This window comes from Macrosteles quadrilineatus, unplaced genomic scaffold (assembly GCF_028750875.1).
Source record: "Macrosteles quadrilineatus isolate MER2022 unplaced genomic scaffold, UCM_ALF_1.0 Scaffold_5__1_contigs__length_97177068, whole genome shotgun sequence".
NCBI lineage: Eukaryota > Metazoa > Arthropoda > Insecta > Hemiptera > Cicadellidae > Macrosteles > Macrosteles quadrilineatus.
Window position 1 is genome coordinate 56442835 of NW_026542598.1, and position 20607 is coordinate 56463441.

General features: G+C 36.7%; 1 protein-coding gene across 1 annotated transcript in view; it reads right to left on the reverse strand.

Annotated features, from left to right (window-relative positions):
• Positions 1 to 20607, reverse strand: part of LOC128994922 (major facilitator superfamily domain-containing protein 6) — a 47910-nt gene that overhangs the window by 7014 nt on the left and 20289 nt on the right. Inside the window, exons 5-12 of the mRNA XM_054419756.1 lie at positions 12222 to 12410; positions 10024 to 10282; positions 6416 to 6603; positions 5788 to 5924; positions 5540 to 5664; positions 4834 to 4894; positions 3963 to 4144; positions 2630 to 2794 (exon numbers count right to left, since the gene is read on the reverse strand). Of these exons, the coding sequence (XP_054275731.1) occupies positions 2630 to 2794; positions 3963 to 4144; positions 4834 to 4894; positions 5540 to 5664; positions 5788 to 5924; positions 6416 to 6603; positions 10024 to 10282; positions 12222 to 12410 (1306 nt within the window). The remainder of the gene's footprint in view (positions 1 to 2629; positions 2795 to 3962; positions 4145 to 4833; positions 4895 to 5539; positions 5665 to 5787; positions 5925 to 6415; positions 6604 to 10023; positions 10283 to 12221; positions 12411 to 20607) is intronic.

Here is a 20607-nt window from a genome sequence, read left to right on the forward strand (position 1 = left end):
GTTTTAATTCTCAAGGAATTCACAAATAGCAAATGCTCATGGATTGATACTTTTAGAATGGCATTTGGTGCTGGAGAGAAGTTCTTTTGTTAATTTATAGCCTATAGTTAAAAAATTACTTAAATGTCACACAAAACTATTTTAAAATGGAATTCATCTACAGATAGGTAACAAGAATTTGGTGTAAATATAATCAATATTTTATTTGTTGGCTGTTTTATATACCTATGAAATTGCATTTTAGCTATTTTAAGGAATTTAGTTCGTAATGTGGTGAAAATAGTGTTTTTATTTTGTTTTAATACATACTGAAACCTTGAGATCAAGCTTTGTGTTCACTACTAGATCTCCAGATTGAGAGCTTGCAGTCTCATTTTGGTAGGAACTTTTAGATAATAGGGTGGATATCTGATCATTAAGAATCAGATGTAGCCAAATGTTTATTGAACTAGTACAATAACGTTGAATGAGCCATTTTCACAGGGTGTGATACTGCAAATATTCTATTCAGATACTTTGATAATTTTGTGAATAAAAGATAGTAGTAGTTATCCTTTAATTTAACTTGGTACATGACAAAAATCAGTGATTGGAACAACGCTCTGTCAGTGGCTCAGTTCAACTGTGTTGATTTCCACTCTAAAACTGGCAACAACTTTAACATACGAATGGGATGTGTTACTACTCTCCATAATGAGATATATTATCCAACAGCTATTATTTGGTTAGATTTCTTTTGCAAAGAGGAAAGTTTTCCCACTATCTACATGATTTCTACTCTATACAAATGTTTAACCACTAGTTGGTTTTGAATTGATGTATTGTGTTATGAAATATCGTCTTTGGTAACAGATGACAGACAAGCCAAGCTCCCAGCACCAAACAATAAAAATCATAAATATACCTCGTATTTTAAATTTTGAGTCCTTCAATTGTTGCCCGTTATTCTTCAGCTGAATGTAACAAAGAAGTATACTTAGAATTTAGTAAATACCTAAGTTTTCTTTGTCACTCACCCTTGTTGGTTTCCAATAATATGGTAGAAAGCCAATTACTGTATGTATAAATATTTCAACCAGCGATATAGATTAAATTCTTATTTAATATATATTTTCCACAAATAAAGTACAATTATACAAAAAGTAAAATAAAAAACAACAAAAAAACAGGGTTGTGGCAGCTGAAGAGAAAAAGCCGTCAGTGAGAGAAACGAAATACAAGTTTTGAGATTTGCTCACTGACAAGGCTTTTATGCTTGAGCTGCCAGAATAATAAATAAAGAAATTCATTCAACAAAACAGTCTTACCACTATCAAGTAACATAGAAAAAATAGTTTGCAATTTGGCACATATTAGGTTATAAACACTACTCTATGGAAGTGAAAAAACTAAAAGTGGATTTAACTCAGTTTACTATAACTGATGGACCAAAGCGCCAATATTAATGCCACACAACATAAAATCAATGGCATCTAATATCTAGGCTTGTAAAATAATTTGATGAATATTGGTGTGTGTAAACAAAAATGGAATATTAAGATCAATCAAAATTTAAGGATAACTGGTGTATTTAATGTTAGTCCACTTAACTATAAAGTTGGTTGATTTTTTGGGATTTCTGTTTGATTCAGTTACGGTTCAAGCCAAGCAAACCAAATACAGTATTATGAAATTCTATGAATACACACATTAATTCAAATGTTGCAATAGAATTTAGTTTTGGCTTAAAACTGGATTAATCCTAAGACTAGAAAAGGACACACTATCATCTTTTCCTGAATGGAAAATATATCACTGTTTTGTCAAATTTTACTGAAAAATACTTCCTTCTGGACTTTTTTACCTACTGATGGATATAATTTTATTGAAATACTAAATACAACTAAAAAGTTTGGATTATTTAAGACTATTTTTAAACTTTTGTACTTCCAGCCACAACAAACCAAATTTATTAAAAAAGCGTAAGGTATAGGCCTAAGCTTGGAAAAAAGTATCTACAAATTCAAAGAAAAAGAAACAAAGCCAAAATAGTGTATGTCAATCATAACAAATACGTTTCAAAACAAATTATACCATATCAAATCTAGCGATGGTCAAACCAAAAATTTTGAATCTCAAACCGAAACCAATACGTTTTTAAATTGATCTCGAAACTAAAAAAAAAAATTAAAACCTATTCACTTTCCTTGTTTATGGTTATAAACAAATCATACACTGAGTAGTTTCAGGATTATTGAAATAATGCTGATTGGTTTTAACTGCTCAAAGAATTTTGACAAAATGTTGCAAAGTGCTACAAATTTGGCTCAGGGATATTAGTGCAAATTATGATCTTCAAATCAAATTATCTGTTATACTTTGCGAGTAATAAAATACTAAGCAAGGAGGCCTGTATAATATGTTTATTTTCCTTTTAAAGTTATAATTATATATTGATCATTTACTAGCAAAAGGAAAGGCAATGAATTAAGTTGTCAATAAAAAAAACATAATTCATAAAAATGTATCATTTGAATCTTAAATTAAAAAGTTTCCAATAGAGATTTCAGTTTCAGTTTTGACACATCACATTTATAGTACAACATAAACTGAAGTATGTGTACTGAGGTATGTACAGTAGTCGGCTCACCTTTGGTCTGCGTAATGATCAGCAGTTGTCTGCGTCTGAGGAAGAACTGCATACAGACGTGTAACACACCCATAACCAGCACGGCTAACCCCATGATGCGGAACACCATAGCTCCAGACATCTGGGAGAACAACACTCCAGCCAGGAAACTCCCTGACGACACCCCTGTACAACATACAATAGATTGTAACCACTGAATTAATTAAATTGAAAAAAAAAACTTCATTCAAAAGATATTCACAAGCGTAGGGTCTCATAGTTCCGATTCTTTGAACCCTAATGCACATTTAGTTCTATTAGAAAATTTGCAATATCTCCTATGGTTTTTCAACTTATATGACTGTTTAAAAGTTTTGTTGGAGTTCTGAAACATTGAAAAAGGTTATTGGACCAAAAGAATTTTAGTGTTTAAAATTCTTTGGTCCCAATGAGTGTCAGTGAATATTCGTCATTGGCTCCGAAGAACAAACAAGCTTTCTTCAGTTTCTTCACGAACATATATATTAATGTATATTAAATGTATGTATGTATATTAAATATGTATTAATAGGTATAATAATATATTTTCTTTTTGGTAAAATCATTTGTTTTTATGATTTTGTGGTTTAATTGGTTAGTTATATTTGTTGTGATATAATTAACATTAGTATGACAATGTTACAGAGAACTTCATGGTTTTAGTACGAATCTTGGTGAGACATTCGCCATTAAAAAAAGACATTTGTCGGTGTAAAAAAAGTTTTATTTCTTTACTAAAACAAATGAAAGACCATAATGGATAATGGATAGATAATGGACCATGGGAGGACATTTATTAGGACCAAAATAAATAAGAATACAGTGACGAGTGTCATTAAAACTAAACTACAGTCCATACAAATCACACAATGTTTTATTAGTTTAAAATGATTGAGGTTACATTTAAATTTATTTTGTTCGATCCTCATCTTGACTGGGAGTTTGTTTACAAACAATTGGATAATCATTTTATTGGTGTATGGAGTTTGTAAATCTTAGTTTAAAATAAGTCCCTGTAAACTACGCTGTTTTTTGGCTTCAATAGTTATGGTTTTTAAAATTTAAAATAAATTATTTAATCTATTTTCTATTAGAGATGTTTCATTACAAGGAGTAACCAAGAACAACTTTAGAATATTACTGCTTTCCTTCATATTTAATACAATAGGTTTCATCCATTCTTTAATTAACCCAGACAATTTGGATCCCCAATCAGTAATAATAATCAGTTAACTGTACTTTTATTAGAATACATATTCAACAGTAATGACTTGATGTTGAACACAGAAGATATTACTTAATACACTCTACTGACCGATGCCTTCAAAGACGGCGCCGACCAGTCCCTGGACGGTAGTGTCGGTGCCGGGCGGTGCCACCATGCTGGCGTACGATGCCATAGTGGCATACAGCAGCCCGTAGGTGGGGCCGCTGAGCAGCTCTACAGGTAGACACCACCATGGATTGGTCAGGGTGGAGTACAACAGGAACCTCACACTGTGGAAACAAAACTCAACAGAGTGTAAAGAGATTGCAGCTTCTCAAAGGAATACATTTCAGTTAGTGTTTTGAGTAAAGATTATTCACAAAAATAACACAATAGGCCTACTAGTTAAAGAGAGAACATTTTTAAATCAATAAATTTTCTTTATTGAGATTTCTTTAAGAAATACAATAGTTTCATATACATATGGATCTATACATATATACAGTAGAACCTTGATAACAAGACTTTCATGGGGATTATGAAATAAGAGTTGTTATCAAGGTTGACTTCTTATTGAGGTTTGCAATAACATGTGATTAGGGGTCAAATAAATTCTAGGGGATTTAAAAATGACACTTTTTATCAAGGGTGACTTGTTATCGAGGGTCTTTTTATCAAAGTTTCACTTTATCTATCTATATATATAATAGGCTAAGCTGTTTTTTGTTAATCAAACTCCTCCGTTATTATTCGCCTGATTTTGACGTTTGAAGTCTCAAAATAAAGGTTAAAACGTGTAGTTGTACCCAACGGTATTAGATTTTTGATAAAGTCGTTGGTAAGGGCGTCATAGGCCCTTAAAGTCAGTATCACACTGATCACAGTATCAGTATGACGTGTCCTGAATATCACCAGACAAAATAATAAAGGTAAGTGAAGACCACAAAATGTTCACAAATAAATAATGAAAGTTATTTACCTGAACGCAAAGAGAACCAAAGACATAGTATTTATGTGGCCCAGCTTCTTCAGTATGGTACCTGTAAGTTGACAACGAATTGTAAGTTTAGAACTATAAGAATGGTCACCAGTGATAAAACTTTTCTTCAATTATTTAAACAGACCTGGTAATATTTATAAACATTCTCCTCCCTTGTAAATGTATTGTCTCTTGTGAGCATTTTGAGGTCTGTTGACAGTTAAAGATTACCCAAATGATTTATTTATTATAATTTCACCCAAACTTTTAACCAAAAGTTTCAAAATGGTCCAAATTTAGGTAGGTATCAAAATTAATGTAAATGACAGTTTATGTATATTTTGTGAATAAAAAATAATAAGCAAATTTAATTTGTTAGGCTTTAATTGATTTATGGAGACTACTATTTTGGAAGGGGATTAGAAATTAATTACACAGTGAACCTAACGACCGATGACAGAAGGATTAAGGGTAAAAAGATATACAAACCTGATTATGATATAAATCAAAACTTTTTCAAAATCTTTGGTTTAAGATTCACAGGCAAGGTTCCACAAATAATAGTAGGATGAGAAGAAAATATTTAGGATATTTTGAGTTGTCATTTACAAAACCAACCAACTGAAGCTCAGAACCTTTCTTTCAAAATTGTCAAAGCTTTGAGTATCACTAGTGTTTACAGCAGACGCTCAAGTCTTGTTCCTACCTGATAAGAAGAAGAAAGGCAGCTCTCCTCCAAAGCACTGTATCCCGTTGACCAGGCCCTCTAATGTTTTGATCCACTGTTGAGTGGTTGCACAGCCAAAGTTGGCCGCTAGTTCCTCAAGATACCTGAAAATAATTTGCGGTTAACTTTCTAAAAAATTACAAATATATTTTTAATGTATACTTATAAAAAAATATCTAAAAATCATAAATTACTCTTTATTTCCTACCACTTAACTTTGTACATACCAGAAGAGGAAGTTCCAGATGAGCGCAGTGCACATCCCCACCACTACGAGCCACAGCAGGAACACCACCACCTGTATATCAGACAACATCTTGCCTACGTTGTGTAGGATGCTAGCTGCTTGTAGCTTCTCACTTGACTGAAACGTACAAACACTTCAGATCAATATATCATACATTGAACACAACTACCGTAAATTTTAAAATATAATACTGTACATCAGTTTCACAGACTTAATGTTATGAGGACCAAAATTGTGTATTGTGGTTCCAAGTTAGAGAAATGCTAAGTAATTGGAAAAAACAGTCAACAACTGAAACTGAGACGTAATATAGTTTTTTGGAAGGAAAGGCCTTGGATTAGGAATACAATAAGGAAAAAGAAATGAATACACAACTAACTCACCCCGAGAAAATAAAAGAGTTCCAGGCTGATAACATTATAGAAAAAGTTCACAATATAATTAATTTCATATTTCGATCCTGTAAGGGGCTTTTTCAGGAGGATCCACATAATGTCGAATTTGTGGGACTGTATTCCATCTAATTAAATTGAACACAAACAAAATATAAATTAAGATTTTATCACTAATTTAACATAAGTACCTATATTAACACTGAAAATGTTTACCTGTAGCCTGGAAGATGTGAATAAGTCAAGTGTTAGTAATGCAGCCATCATGTAGAAGACAGGAGTGTAATCCTTGTGTCCAAGACCCACACTCCACCTGTCTACCAGCCAGCCCGCAGTGATCACTGAGAGACCAAACCCCACTGAACCCCACAGTCTCTGGTGACCAAACCTGCTGGCTCTCTCACCTGTAATGTCACTACAATGTACACAACAACTCTTTACTACACTCTACCTGTCTACCAGCCAGCCCGCAGTGATCACTGAGAGACCAAACCCCACTGAACCCCACAGTCTCTGGTGACCAAACCTGCTGGCTCTCTCACCTGTAATGTCACTACAATGTACACAACAACTCTTTACTACACTCCACCTGTCTACCAGCCAGCCCGCAGTGATCACTGAGAGACCAAAACCCACTGAACCCCACAGTCTCTGGTGACCAAACCTGCTGGCTCTCTCACCTGTAATGTCACTACAATGTACACAACAACTCTTTACTACACTCCACCTGTCTACCAGCCAGCCCGCAGTGATCACTGAGAGACCAAACCCCACTGAACCCCACAGTCTCTGGTGACCAAACCTGCTGGCTCTCTCACCTGTAATGTCATTACAATGTACACAACAACTCTTTACTACACTCCACCTGTCTACCAGCCAGCCCGCAGTGATCACTGAGAGACCAAACCCCACTGAACCCCACAGTCTCTGGTGACCAAACCTGCTGGCTCTCTCACCTGTAATGTCACTACAATGTACACAACAACTCTTTACTACACTCTACCTGTCTACCAGCCAACCCGCAGTGATCACTGAGAGACCAAACCCCACTGAACCCCACAGTCTCTGGTGACCAAACCTGCTGGCTCTCTCACCTGTAATGTCATTACAATGTACACAACAACTCTTTACTACACTCCACCTGTCTACCAGCCAGCCCGCAGTGATCACTGAGAGACCAAACCCCACTGAACCCCACAGTCTCTGGTGACCAAACCTGCTGGCTCTCTCACCTGTAATGTCACTACAATGTACACAACAACTCTTTACTACACTCCACCTGTCTACCAGCCAGCCCGCAGTGATCACTGAGAGACCAAACCCCACTGAACCCCACAGTCTCTGGTGACCAAACCTGCTGGCTCTCTCACCTGTAATGTCACTACAATGTACACAACAACTCTTTACTACACTCCACCTGTCTACCAGCCAGCCCGCAGTGATCACTGAGAGACCAAACCCCACTGAACCCCACTGTCTCTGGTGACCAAACCTGCTGGCTCTCTCACGTGTAATGTCACTATGGCTCAGTAAAATTTAAAAATTGACTGCTTGATCAATAACGGAGTTAATTAATAACTTTTGAAAACAAAATACTAAAGAGCAACATATAAGTCAATGAAATGGGAAAGAATAATAGAGGGGGAGGAAAAATCAGAAGTAAGAAAAGGGTTGAGGAAGAATATACAGTAGTAAAAAGAAAATTACCCCACGGCAACAAACCTGCTGACTATAAGCAAATCTCCAATTAATTGTCTGAATTGATTCTAAAATCTATTTAAATAACATTAGGTTTAACGAGTACCTAGGTTTGCTGCTACAAGGAAACTAATTAAGTGTGTTTTTTTTTGTAAAATATATATAGCTTAGTATAAAATAAATAAATTCGCCAGGTTTGATCAAAAGATACCCATTAACAAGCAAACTAACATAATTTTACAATATTCACCATAAGAATAACATGGGAATTTTAAATTACATTTTTTTGAATTTTCTCCGTTCCCAATAATCATACGAAAACACTTTGATATGCTGAATTATTTGTTGTTTTTTTTAAGCTCTTTAAAAAGGTCTAGAGATAAATTGGGGAATTTTATGTTTTGAGGGTCAAAAATGAACAACCAATTTTGACCCCATAAAAACCCAAGTCCCATGGTTCGATCATGCTGGTTCGTAAACTCATTCAACTTTATCCCACCGACCGTACACCTTTGAAACAAATTTCACCAAAATTGGATAAAAATTATTCAAGTTATTGCGTTCCTTGATATATATCTAAATATATAAAAGGCAAAGCTCTCACTGACTGACTGACTGACTGACTGACTCACTCACTCATCACTAATTCTCCCACTTCCCATTTACCTAGGAGGCTGAAATTCAGTACACTGATTCTTTGGGCATTAAATAGGAAAACTAAGTAGTTTTTATTCTGATCGGACTCTCGGGCTCCGCCCCAGTGGCTCTGGAGTTTCCCATGTTAACCTTATGATTTTTCATATTTAAAAGGAATTAATGAATCTTATTAGCTGTTTCAATTAAACAAGTTGGTTCTGTTCTATGATGTTCAATAGCTTTAAAGTTACAAGGATTACCAACAGGGTGCAGCACCATATATTTTTTTTTATTTATAACAACAGCTAATTTGCAAACAAAAGGTGAGTGAGCGTAGCGAACAAACTTCAACCTGAAGGCAAGTGAGCGCAGCGAACGAGCTCCAACCTAAAGGTTTGTGGTTGAACTTCAACCAGGACGTGATTGTGGCATGCAAATACGAATATGAAGTTAAACGGGGCTAAGCCCGCAGGTACAGCTAGTATATATATAAATCTATATAGTAGAACATTGATAACAAGACTCTCATAGGGATTATAAAATACAACTTGTTATCAAGGTTGACTTCTTATCGAGGTTTGCAATAACATGTGATTAGGGGTAAAATAATTTCAAGGGGATTTAAAAATTACCATTGTTATCAAGGGTGACTTGTTTTTGAGGGTCTTGTTATCAAGGTTCTACTGTGTATATATATATATATAAATTTTAACGAATGGTGTGTTTTGGCCTCTGGGACATCAACATGAAAAAGTAAATCGGTCCCAGGCCTAGGTCTTACCGTGCCATCTACGGTAATTGCTACTTCCCTATATGGATATTCGCTAACAAGACTACTTATGGAAAGGACATGCTATTAGGAGGGAGGAGAATGAAAGGAAGTCCAGGAGGTAGAAGATCTTTGATTGTGACCTATGGGAAGTGCAAGAAGAAGTTCACTGTCTTTCTTCTAACGGAAGCACCAGAAGAGTAGATATTTTATTGATCGAAAGAGAAACTAACAAAGGCATAATTCTCGATCCAACAATTCGATTTGAAATAAACATAAATCAACCTAACAAAGTAAATGGAGAAAAGAAAAACAATTATGATTCTACCATTGAATATTTCAAACAAATTTAAAATTTTGAAAATTGAGGTGATTGGATTGTTTATTGGTTCTAGAGGAACATTATCAACATTTTTTGTGAATTTTTGGAAACAATATGATTTGGACAGATCCTGTTTGAAAATTATTATTCATGAAACATTAAGAGGTTCATTGACCATAATGAGAAATCATCTATATGGCAAACATCAAAATTAATCAGTCTTATAGCTGTATAATCCTTTAATATTTTATGTGTAAAATTTTTTCTGTGTCATTGGCAACCTTATTTTTTAAGGCAGATGTATTTATTTTTATAAATAAATTCGTTTCTCTCAAGAGCACGGATAGAAGCAGTTGCAAGCCATTTCAATTGCATGTTAAGGTACCAGTTACTACTTACCAAGTATGTTGAAGCAGATGGCGTCGCCCACACTGACCACGACGGCCATCCCCACCCAACTGAGGATTAGCAGTGCGGTGAACACCCAGAACTGGTAGTGGTGCAGTATCTGGGTGTCTGGCATAGTCATGAGGTCTGCCAATGTGTCACTCTGGCACTGCGCTCTACACTGGGCCACCTGCAGGTGCTGGCAGTATGGCACATGCCACTGTGTGCCTGCCTTCACACGCGACACCCGTGTGAACAAGCAACCCGAACCCTGCGACAAACATTACATTCACTTATATCTGATGGTACAAGACCTTTTACCTAGTTTGTATTAAAAACATATGGTATGAATATGGCATGAAATATAATATTGAAAAGCTGGCCAGTGACCACCTCACAACACACCAACAACAAACAACTGTCTGTTGTTGTTGATGGTGTCTGTTGTTTTGTGTGGTGTTGGTGATGACTCATCTTCCAGCGTCGCTGCACATGTCTGACGTCATAACACTGGCCAGTTTGCCCCAGTTTTTCAGTATTTATTTAATTATATTCATTCATTGTATTTTTGAAGTTTGTTTGTGTTGTGTATGTTCTTCAAGGGTAACGTTTTTGAATTGTAAAAAAAGGAGAATAGCAGCTAGCTAACCTTGAAAGTGTAGGTAGGCCATAGAACATGTAGAAAATAATTTATTGTGTGCACAGTGTATTTTCTACATGTTCTATGGCCTACCTACACTTTCAAGGTAAGCTAGCTGCTATCCTCCTTTTTCTACAATTCAAAATCCTGGCCTAGAGCCTTTCCTTGAACAAAACTAATCTTTAATGGTAACGACAGATCTAATCAAATCGGATAGATGACCTGATGTTTTTGCCACACCTGATGGGTCATAGTCGTCTGAAACTATAGTAGTGTACTACTACAAAGCATTGCGTATTTGATGAAGGTAACTTAAACCATTTAGCTCAAGTTGTTTTGTATTGCAAATCTAGCTACAACTTTAACGTGGGAACGGAATGACTACTTCTTGGTAGTTTATATTTAGATGAAGTTCTAAGGTAACAGCTGTATAAGTACACATAAATATTAAATTATTATTTTACGTTTATGCCTATAGATGGACAAAGCACAATAATCTAACTTTGTGTCAGATAAACCCAATGTTGATACTTTGTATGGATGATTGAAAAACTGAAGCACTAAAAAACTTATATATCATGGGTTTATCAATAGTGTCACTGTTGTTAACTGATTATGAATTAATAGTTTAAAAAAGTATAACTGCTCAAGGGCTATTCAGATAAACCAATGGAGTGTGAATGAATTCATCACACATGGGACAGACCTATCTATGAATTGATCATTGTATGATCTGCCAGTGTCGGAACTAATCTGTTTCTATATTTAACTATGACAGGAGTACGATACTTTGTTGCTACACTTTGGTAGACTCAACAAAGATTTTAAATTGTGATAACTATCAATCTCAGTAAAATTAACATAGTTAATTGTTTATTAATATTTATTGATTCATTAAGGTAATTATTATACAAAATTAAATTTGGCACTTTGTTTACCTTTAAAAAGTAGCTCTAAAAATGGATCCCCTTCTACAATGAACATCTGTTACCATTACATAGATATGATATGTTTTACTCCGCTAACACAGTAAATGCATATTTTTATGACAAAAAGTTTTGTAAATTTCAATTGTCTGAATAATGATAAAAAAAGGTATATTTATGGTGAACCATAACATGTAACACCATCGTGTCATTTTTATGGTTCACCAAAACAAAAAAATTATTACATTGTTATAGATGTAAATTAAGTCCACTGATTTTGCCGAATCTAGTAGGTAATCTTGATAAACAAATTTACCATGGTGTTGTGAAACTTTGTGTTTGTCATCACAACCACTAAGTTTCACAACACCATGGTAAATTTGTTAATCAAGACTATTAGATTCGACAAAATCTGTGGACGCAATTTACAGCTATAATAATGTAAAGCTGTTGTCCTTGACTCAAGCTGAATCTTTTTTACATTTGGGAGATAAAGAGCAAGGCGTGTATTGGGGACATCCGTTTTGGCTGCAGTACAACGTAACATTTTTTTAATAATTTGGGTTTTTATGTTCATACGATGAGGCAAAAACACAACCAAAAATGCATACAAAATAACTAAATCCCAAGATTTAACTAGTTACCTGAACAGAGAGTGTGTGAAGGGGGGAGAGGGACACATCGAACAGCACTGTGTGAGGGGGAGGTGTCAACATGGCTCTCCTGTCATCCACCACTGTCAGTGTTGGTTTGCCTACGTCATCACACACACCCGTCCAGTTCCAACTGTGACAAGCTGCGTCCAGGAACGTAGCGTTCAGCTCACAACTCATCTGTACAAGAAAACGTAACCAGTTTGATCAAATCCGCACTGTCCACCCATTGGCCAATCTGTAACCAGGATGGTTTTGTAATCAGAAATTGATTAGAGGTCAACTATTTTAGTTTTGTCTTCTTTATGGCATGCAGTTTTGGCGTAGTTGTTTAAACCCAGAGATACAGGATTGTCACCATAGTTAGATGAGTAATTCATGCAGAAGTCATGGGTGTCATTGGTAGGTAGTAAAAAATATCATGGTCTAAGCACTTGTTTAGTTTCAACATCTAAATGAGCGTTGTCGATTTCAGAAATTTACGTTTAAAAGGCAGTTGCTTTGTGTGTTACTATAAAAAATAACCTTTCTTACATGAAATAAAAATATTTTAGATAGATTTATAAGTATACATTAAAAACAAAGTAAATAACAAAACTGGTCAAGCTATTCCGAAGGAAATATTGGAGAATAGAAAAAAAATCCAATCTGATTTAGTCTTTTCACGTGGACAAAACAAAAATCTCATTTACTGGGCCAAGGAAATCCCGTTTTATCCACCTGCATGAATTTCATGAAAAATACTGTACCATTCTAGTTGATCGTGTTATGTACAAAGATTATATTGGTCTTAATCAGAATACCCCGCCGCAGCAAACCTGCCGACTAAGCGAATTTCCATTTTTTTAATTTGATTTTCATTTTAGTCTATTTAAATAACATAAGGTTAACGAGTAGGCCTACCTAGGTTTGCTGTTACAGGGATGCTAACAAAGTGTATTTTTAGTAAAATATTACAGTATAACCTTGATAACAAGACTTTCATGGGGATTATAAAATAACACTTGTTATCAAGGTGGTCTTCTTATCGAGGTTTGCAATAACATGTGATTATAGGGGTAAAATAAATTCTAGGGGATCTAAAAATGACCCTTGTTATCAAGGGTGACTTGTTATTGAGGGTCTTGTTATCGAGGTTCCACTGTAATAGCCTAGTATAAAATAACAAAATTTTCCAAGTACATATTGAGCCGTGTCAGTCGGCTCAGTTTGAGAAAGGAGAGTATTTCTTATAGTACATATTGCGGCAGAAGCTCTGTACGCCGACGCTCGCCAAAGGCCGTGGGCGAGTCCACTTTGTCTTTACTCCCCTTCTTCTCCGATTTGCTTGGAGACGTTCTCTCTCTTTGAAATCGTCCACCAAGATTGACGTTCCAAATTTTACCGGCACTATGGAGACTCAAGAAAGAAGATTTTCCAAGTTCATTTTGTTCGACCTTCATAAAATGCAATTTTAAATTTGTTTTTGACACCAAGCCAGGTATGTCAAATCATTGTATTAGATTAATTGTCCGTTTTTTCATTTTTAAACTTAGCCATTTTTTCCCTCAAACATTTTGTCTGTTCTTGAAAGCGTTCACAAGAGATTTGTCCTTTTTCTCTATATTTGTGTAAAATGATGTTTATAAGGTCTTTTAAAGTTGTTTAAATTGTTTAACTTGTTTTGTCAAATGTTTAAAATTGTAGTTGTCAAAAATTTTGTGCTTAAAGTTAGTTTTTGTCTGGTCACAGACAGGAAAATTTCATGTTGGTGTTCAGGACACACGTGTTCGACTTTGGTAAATTTGTTGTTTTTAATTATTTGTGTTGTTCTGAGTCGTCATTTGTTTGTGTTTACAGGTTTTCCAAACTAAAGTAAAGTGAAAGAGTTAGTTTTTCCTTTTAACAAAATCCACAGGCTAGGCCTAGGCTGGAAATTGTATTAGTATTAGTAACAGAAAACTGAATGAAAATATGTATTGTTTTGTTAAGCCAAGAAAAGCAATAGAGATTATTTGTTTAACCATGACTAACAGAGATTTAAAATTTTACTTAAAGTGTTATGTAAATTTAGCTCTGCCGTAAACTCCCGAAAGACCAAGTCTATATTCCTTGAAAGGGTTAGGTTTGATAATATTCTGAAATACTGATTATTTTCAACTTTTAAGTAGGCCTGTGTAATTTTAAAGGGCTCCTGTACTGGACCGACAGCAGCGGACACATCATGCCTCCTGATCCTGACCTAGTTCGGAGCAAGACGAGGGCTTCGCCCCCGGACTAAACCAGGCCTAACCACAACCAACTCGCAGCGGAAGGACTTCACCCAGAAACATTCTACGAGAACTTTGGCCTTCTTCACCTCTACAAACCAGGTGCTATCTACTCCATGTTATCATTATTATTCCAACGTTTGCATTCAGCCTACCTTCAAGAACAGTTCATTTATATCAAGTTTTTCCCCAATTTAAAGTTTTACCGTTTCAATTTCTTAAACTCTGTAGCCTAGCAAATTTGAGCTTAGTGTTTCCCTAACTAGGCCTACTTCTTATTTCTGGACTAAACTACAGACTAATAATCCCCTTGTGTTTTACTGTTTCAAATTAAATGTTTTTATTTCGCTATCGCTGCGAGTTGAGTTGTGGAACTGGAACTAACAAAAGTCAACAAGAATACATTATTTATATCACGGGTCTACGAGTTTTTTTTTTAAAAGCTACAAGAATTCATGTATTTAGTAGGGTGTCACATTTCCTTGTTATTTCATTATTTTGTGTATGTACCATGTTATGTTAGTAATAGGCTAAAAATTTCTGTTCTAACGGGGAAACTTTCGGCCCAATTGTTCTAAATTTCATTTCGGTTCACGCCAGTACTAAATTCTTCCCCACAATTTTTGCCATTTTAAAAAATTCTATTTCTTACTGTTTAAATTAAAATTCTATTCTGATGTTAGTGTATATTTGTGTATAATTGTCTTATGTTGCTATTTAAATATTTTCATGTCAATGTTGAGTGTAATTTTGAACTGTAAGGTTGTTCGAACGTTTCTCTTTAAACGCAACTTGTTATTGATATTTTGGTCAAATACTATTTATAAATGATTTCATTGTACGGTCATTTCAATTCAACGTCTGTTTTATGTAATATTTTCAATTTCTTGCCTTTTAAGATTCATATTTTTAAATTTATCATTGTCCTAAACCTTTTCCGAGTAGGCCTAACCTAACTTAAAGTAAGGATTTTCTTCTAGTTACCAGCTTGGTCCTTAAACTTAAACTTGAACTTCAACTTTTGGTAAAGTTTATATATACATAAATGTTTTAAATGTTTTGGTAAATGATTTAGGCCTAACACTGGTATTGATTTACATTCTAAGCCTTGTACCAATTTGTATATATTATTTCGCTGTTGTTTAAGGGCGCATATTTGTTAATATTTTTAATTGAGTTGGTAATAAAAGATGTTAATCACTTTTCAGTTGTATTTTTTGAACACCTGCAGATCTCTCATGAGCACAGAATCTTGGTAAAAGTTCCACGTACCATTTTGGGGTCTGGGAACTCAGTCATGTTTCATTTGGTAGCAGAGCGTGGTTTTTTTTTTTTCAAATGGCTCAGTAATTTAGAGTGTTTGTTAGCATTTTAATATTTCTGTGTTCTTGGGGGTCTGAAGGTGATTCAAATTGTTTTCAGGTCATGGCCGTTGGATTTTGAAATTTTCTGAACTGTGTGTTCCTGGGTATCAACATGAAAAACTTGTTGGAATTTGTCTCATTTGTTGTTTTGTCATTTCATTGTGTTTTGTATTTCCTTGTGTAGATTTAAAAAAAATGTTTCGAGTTGTTTTCACGTAGGCCCGTCATTGATTGTCCCGTTTTGTTCGCGTTTTGGTTAGGAGCCCTGGCAATGGTGTTTTTTGGTGAATTGTTAATTGTAAAAAAAAAAAAAAAAATTTGCTGTCGTGTTTGTTGTTTGTATTCAAATTTTGTCGAGATGAGTAATTTAAACCCCGATTTTCTGCTGAAAAAGGAACTCCAGTTTGAAGTTGCCTTGCGAGGTGAGACCCCAGCTTTGAAGGTAGCTGATTTGAGACGTCAACTCAGGGGACTCATAAAAGCCAACAAGCCCCCTACCTCTGCTGTGAAGAATGATCCCGGTGAAGAATGGGAATTTTGTAAGGAGCTTGCTGAGGAATTAACTTTAGGTGTGAAGGACTTGGGTGATTATCCTGATCTGGGTTCCAATGCTGTTCAGCGCTTGAGAGTTCGTCTTGAACATCTTGAAAGACGGCTAAATGCCATAGATCCTGTTCAGGCTGTTGGGGAGGATAGCGAAGTTACTGTAACTCTTGTGCTTCAACAAGTCCGTGAGCACTTGTGCTTTTTATTAAATCCCAAGCCCAGAACTGCCACCGGGAACAAGGAGTTGGAACAACCTACTGTCAATGTTGCTAGTGGCGGTAGTCAGGAGATCCAGACTCCAGACGAAATAGTGATTAACGAGAAGGATGAGTCGCAGACTCCTGCTACGAATGTAACTAATACTTCCAGTCCTTGTAATAAAATTCACAGTGCTGTATCTGGAAATTCACAGCCATCATCACAAACTGTGCAGGCTACTTCCAAACTCCCTGGAACCATGATAGCGCCACAATATTCTAGGCTTCCGAACCCAGTCAGCCAGGTTATGGAGAAGCTCCCCGTTACCGATGGACTCGAAGTACCGCAACTGTTGAATTTCCTTAGTTCCCTACTCCGTCTGAGAGAATTCCCTGGTGTGGATGACTCCACACTGCTAAAACTGGTGTACCCCTATTGTCGCAGCCCTTTGACTGAGAGAGTACTGTCATGTATCGAAGCTACCCGATCGTTTGATGATTTCCACCAAGAAGTTTTGGATTATTTTGTGCCGGGTAGGCTACTTCAACAATTGATACAGGAGAAATTTTACCGATTACAACGTCCAAGGGAGAGTCTGGCTAGTTTTGCTGCTGATCTTAAACATGTTGCTCGACTGCTTCGGGTTAAATTGGGAGAGACGGGAATAGTTGAAGTCATTCTGGGAGGTTTAACAGCCGAAGAACGTTCTCGTTTGGTTTTTTCGAGGCGACCGTCATCCTTCATTGAACTGGATGAGTTGAGCATCACATCACGAAACGTTGCCTATACTGACGGGTTGAGAAGTTCTTGTGCCCCGGGCGGTTCAGATATGCGGGTCCGAGAAAATTTGAAAAGTTTACCACTTATGAGTATGGAAGCAAATCCTTCACACAATACAGATAGGCCACGTACTGTTTTTACTTGTTACGGATGTGGCAGGAAGGGTCACACCCGAAGATATTGTAGAGCCACTCAAAACAGCAGGTTTATGCAGCCTCGACAGGAACCCCGTGAAGTTTCAAAAAACGAACAGAGCGGGGGGGAGAAGGAGAAATAAAACCGCCCCTCCGCAAAAGCCTCGGAGAAAGTAAAAGCAGTTGTTTCGTTACTCAACTTGCTAAGCAAGGTATTAGAGTGTCACCTGGTCACTGTCCTTATGTTCTGGTTAATTTTGGTGAATACCGTTGTGGAGCACTTCTGGACTCTGGATCCGCTCGAAGTCTATTATCACTGGAACTTTATAATCAGTTATTAAATCAAAATAAAATAAAATCAACTGAGACCATCAATCTACAATGTTTAACGGCTTCAAAGGAAATATTACCTATTAAAACTCAGATTCTTTGTAATGTCAAAATAGAAGGATTTTCATGGCTATGGACTTTTCTGGTCTCTGAAAAATTGGGAGTGGATTGCATCCTGGGAGCGGATTTTATTTCACATACTCAATTGGTTGTTGACCTTAGTCGGAGTAAGGGGTATTTCAATTTTGACAAGGAACGGTTTGTTAAGTTGGCTGCAAATGCGGTGGAGGCTACTCAGGTTTTCGAAGTGGATTGTGAAATTAAGGAGGAGAGAACTAAAGAACCATTGTCACATCTGAGCGATGATAGAAGACAGACACTTTCTTTGTTGTGCGATCAGTACCCAGATGTTCTTACTGGTAAATTGGGTTTAACCAACGTTTTGGAGTACACTATACGATTGACTTCTGATAAAATTGTGCGGTCTCACCCTTACCGTTTTGCCCCACCCAAGATGGAGTTATTGCGACAGAAGGTCGATGAAATGTTACGACAAGGTGTTATTGAGCCATCCTCGTCTGGATACGCTAGTCCAGCGTTCCTTGTTCCTAAACCTGGGGGTAAATCACGCATGGTGATCGACTTTAGAAAGGTGAATGCCTGTATCGAAATTGATTCCGTTCCGTTACCTGACCTACACAGTGCTTTCGACTTGTTCAGTAAGGCTCGATATTTCACCATTTTTGATCTGAACTCGGCCTATCATCAAATTCCCCTGGCTAAACAGTCTCGACACATCACCAGTTTCTGTGTACCTTGGAACTTATATCAGTACACTCGAGTACCCATGGGTTTGGCTGTAGGCGCTCAAGCACTTACACGTCTACTGGACATCATTTTTCATGACCTTAAATTTAAATTCCTTTTCAACTATTTAGATGACTTGTTAGTTTATAGTGAAACCTGGGAAGAACATGTACTACATATTGAAGAAGTTTTGAAGAGGTTGCGTAAGGCCGGACTAACTGTTAATCCGGAAAAGGTGCAATTCGCCCGTGAAGAGATATCCTTCTTAGGTCATTTGGTTTCTGCCAAAGGTGTGAGCATTGACCCCGCTCGGACTCAAGGAATTAGAGATTTCCCTAAACCACGAGACGCTAAGGGCATCGCAAGATTTCTTGGAATGGTGGGATTCTACAGAAAATTTATTCCAAATGTTGCAGATTTATCAGTACCTCTGAATTCTTTAAGGAAAAAAGGAGCTAAATTTATTTGGGGCAAGGAGCAGGAATCGTCATTTTGTGCACTTAAGGAAGCTATCATGTCTCCACCAGTGTTAAAGGTACCGGATTTTTCACAACCTTTCATCCTTCAAACTGATGCTTCATCTCAGGCACTCGGTGCCGTACTCCAACAAGAAGTGGATGGCACTAGACAACCAATTGCTTTCGCTTCTAGGACACTAAGCCCTCAAGAGAAGAAGGCGTCTTCGATATATGAATTGGAATGTTTGGCTGTTGTTTTTGCCGTTGATAAATTTCGTAGGTATTTGGAACACTCAGAATTTCTTCTCGAAACGGACAATCAAGCACTTTCTTGGTTACTTGCTCATCCCCGTCAATTAGGAAAGATAGGCAGATGGGTCGTAAAACTGTCCGCACTCAAATTCAAAGTACAGCACATTAGAGGAACGCAAAATGTAGTGGCTGATGCCTTGTCTCGCATGTTTATTCAGGAGAAAGGTGATTCTCAAAATACAACTATTACCTGCAATATGTTACTCTCTGATTTCCCTTTAGCTTTCACTGCACTTCAAAAACATCAACAAGAAGATCCAGAAATTGTGGAAATCCTAAATAGGCTTGAAAATGGAGAAGTTTATCCACCGTATTTATTGTCCAAGGGAGTTGTTTGTTGCCGCCCTCAGAGGGGAAATCGAAGTCCTAAAGTTGTTTTGCCAAGCCATCTCATCCCAATGGTTTTCTCATATTTCCACCAATCACCAGTGGGAGGACATCTTGGAATATTAAAAACTATTTCCAAGATTCGCCAGGAATATATATGGAAGGGTATGGACCGAGATATCGCTAACAGGGTTAGGAACTGCAATCTTTGCTCTCTTAGTAAGCCTGCGCAAAATACCAGACTAGGCCTACTAGCTTCGGAAGTTGCTGAAAGACCCATGGAAAAGATATTTATCGACTATGTTGGACCTTTTCCTCGTAGCAAGACTGGAAATACTACTCTTCTTGTAGCAGTCGATGCATTTACGAAATTTGTGTGGTTATTCCCCATGAGGAAAGCTACAGCCCGACTCACCATAGAAATTCTACAAACTCGTTTGTTTCAACATTTTGGTAATCCTATGAAATTGGTTTCCGACAACGGACCTCAGTTCAGGTCCCATTTATTCAAGAGGATGTGTTTCGGTCAGGGAATACACCATTTTACCACTTCTCCCTATTACCCCCAGCCCTCTCATGCAGAAAGATTTAACAGAAATTTGAAGTCAGCGCTCATTGCGTATCACGCAGAACAGCAAGACACCTGGGATCAGAACCTACGATGGCTACAACTAGCTTTCAACACTGCTCTCCATGAAGGCCATAAGGCGGTACCTTTCGAACTCATGTTTGGATTCAAACCAAATAACCCTTTGTCAAATGTTTGGAAAATCACTGATTTGTTACCCTCCATACCAACCCCGGATGTCAAAAACCTGTGGTCAGCCGCTAGACGGAATTTAAAGCGAGCCCACGAGAGACAGCGGGATCGA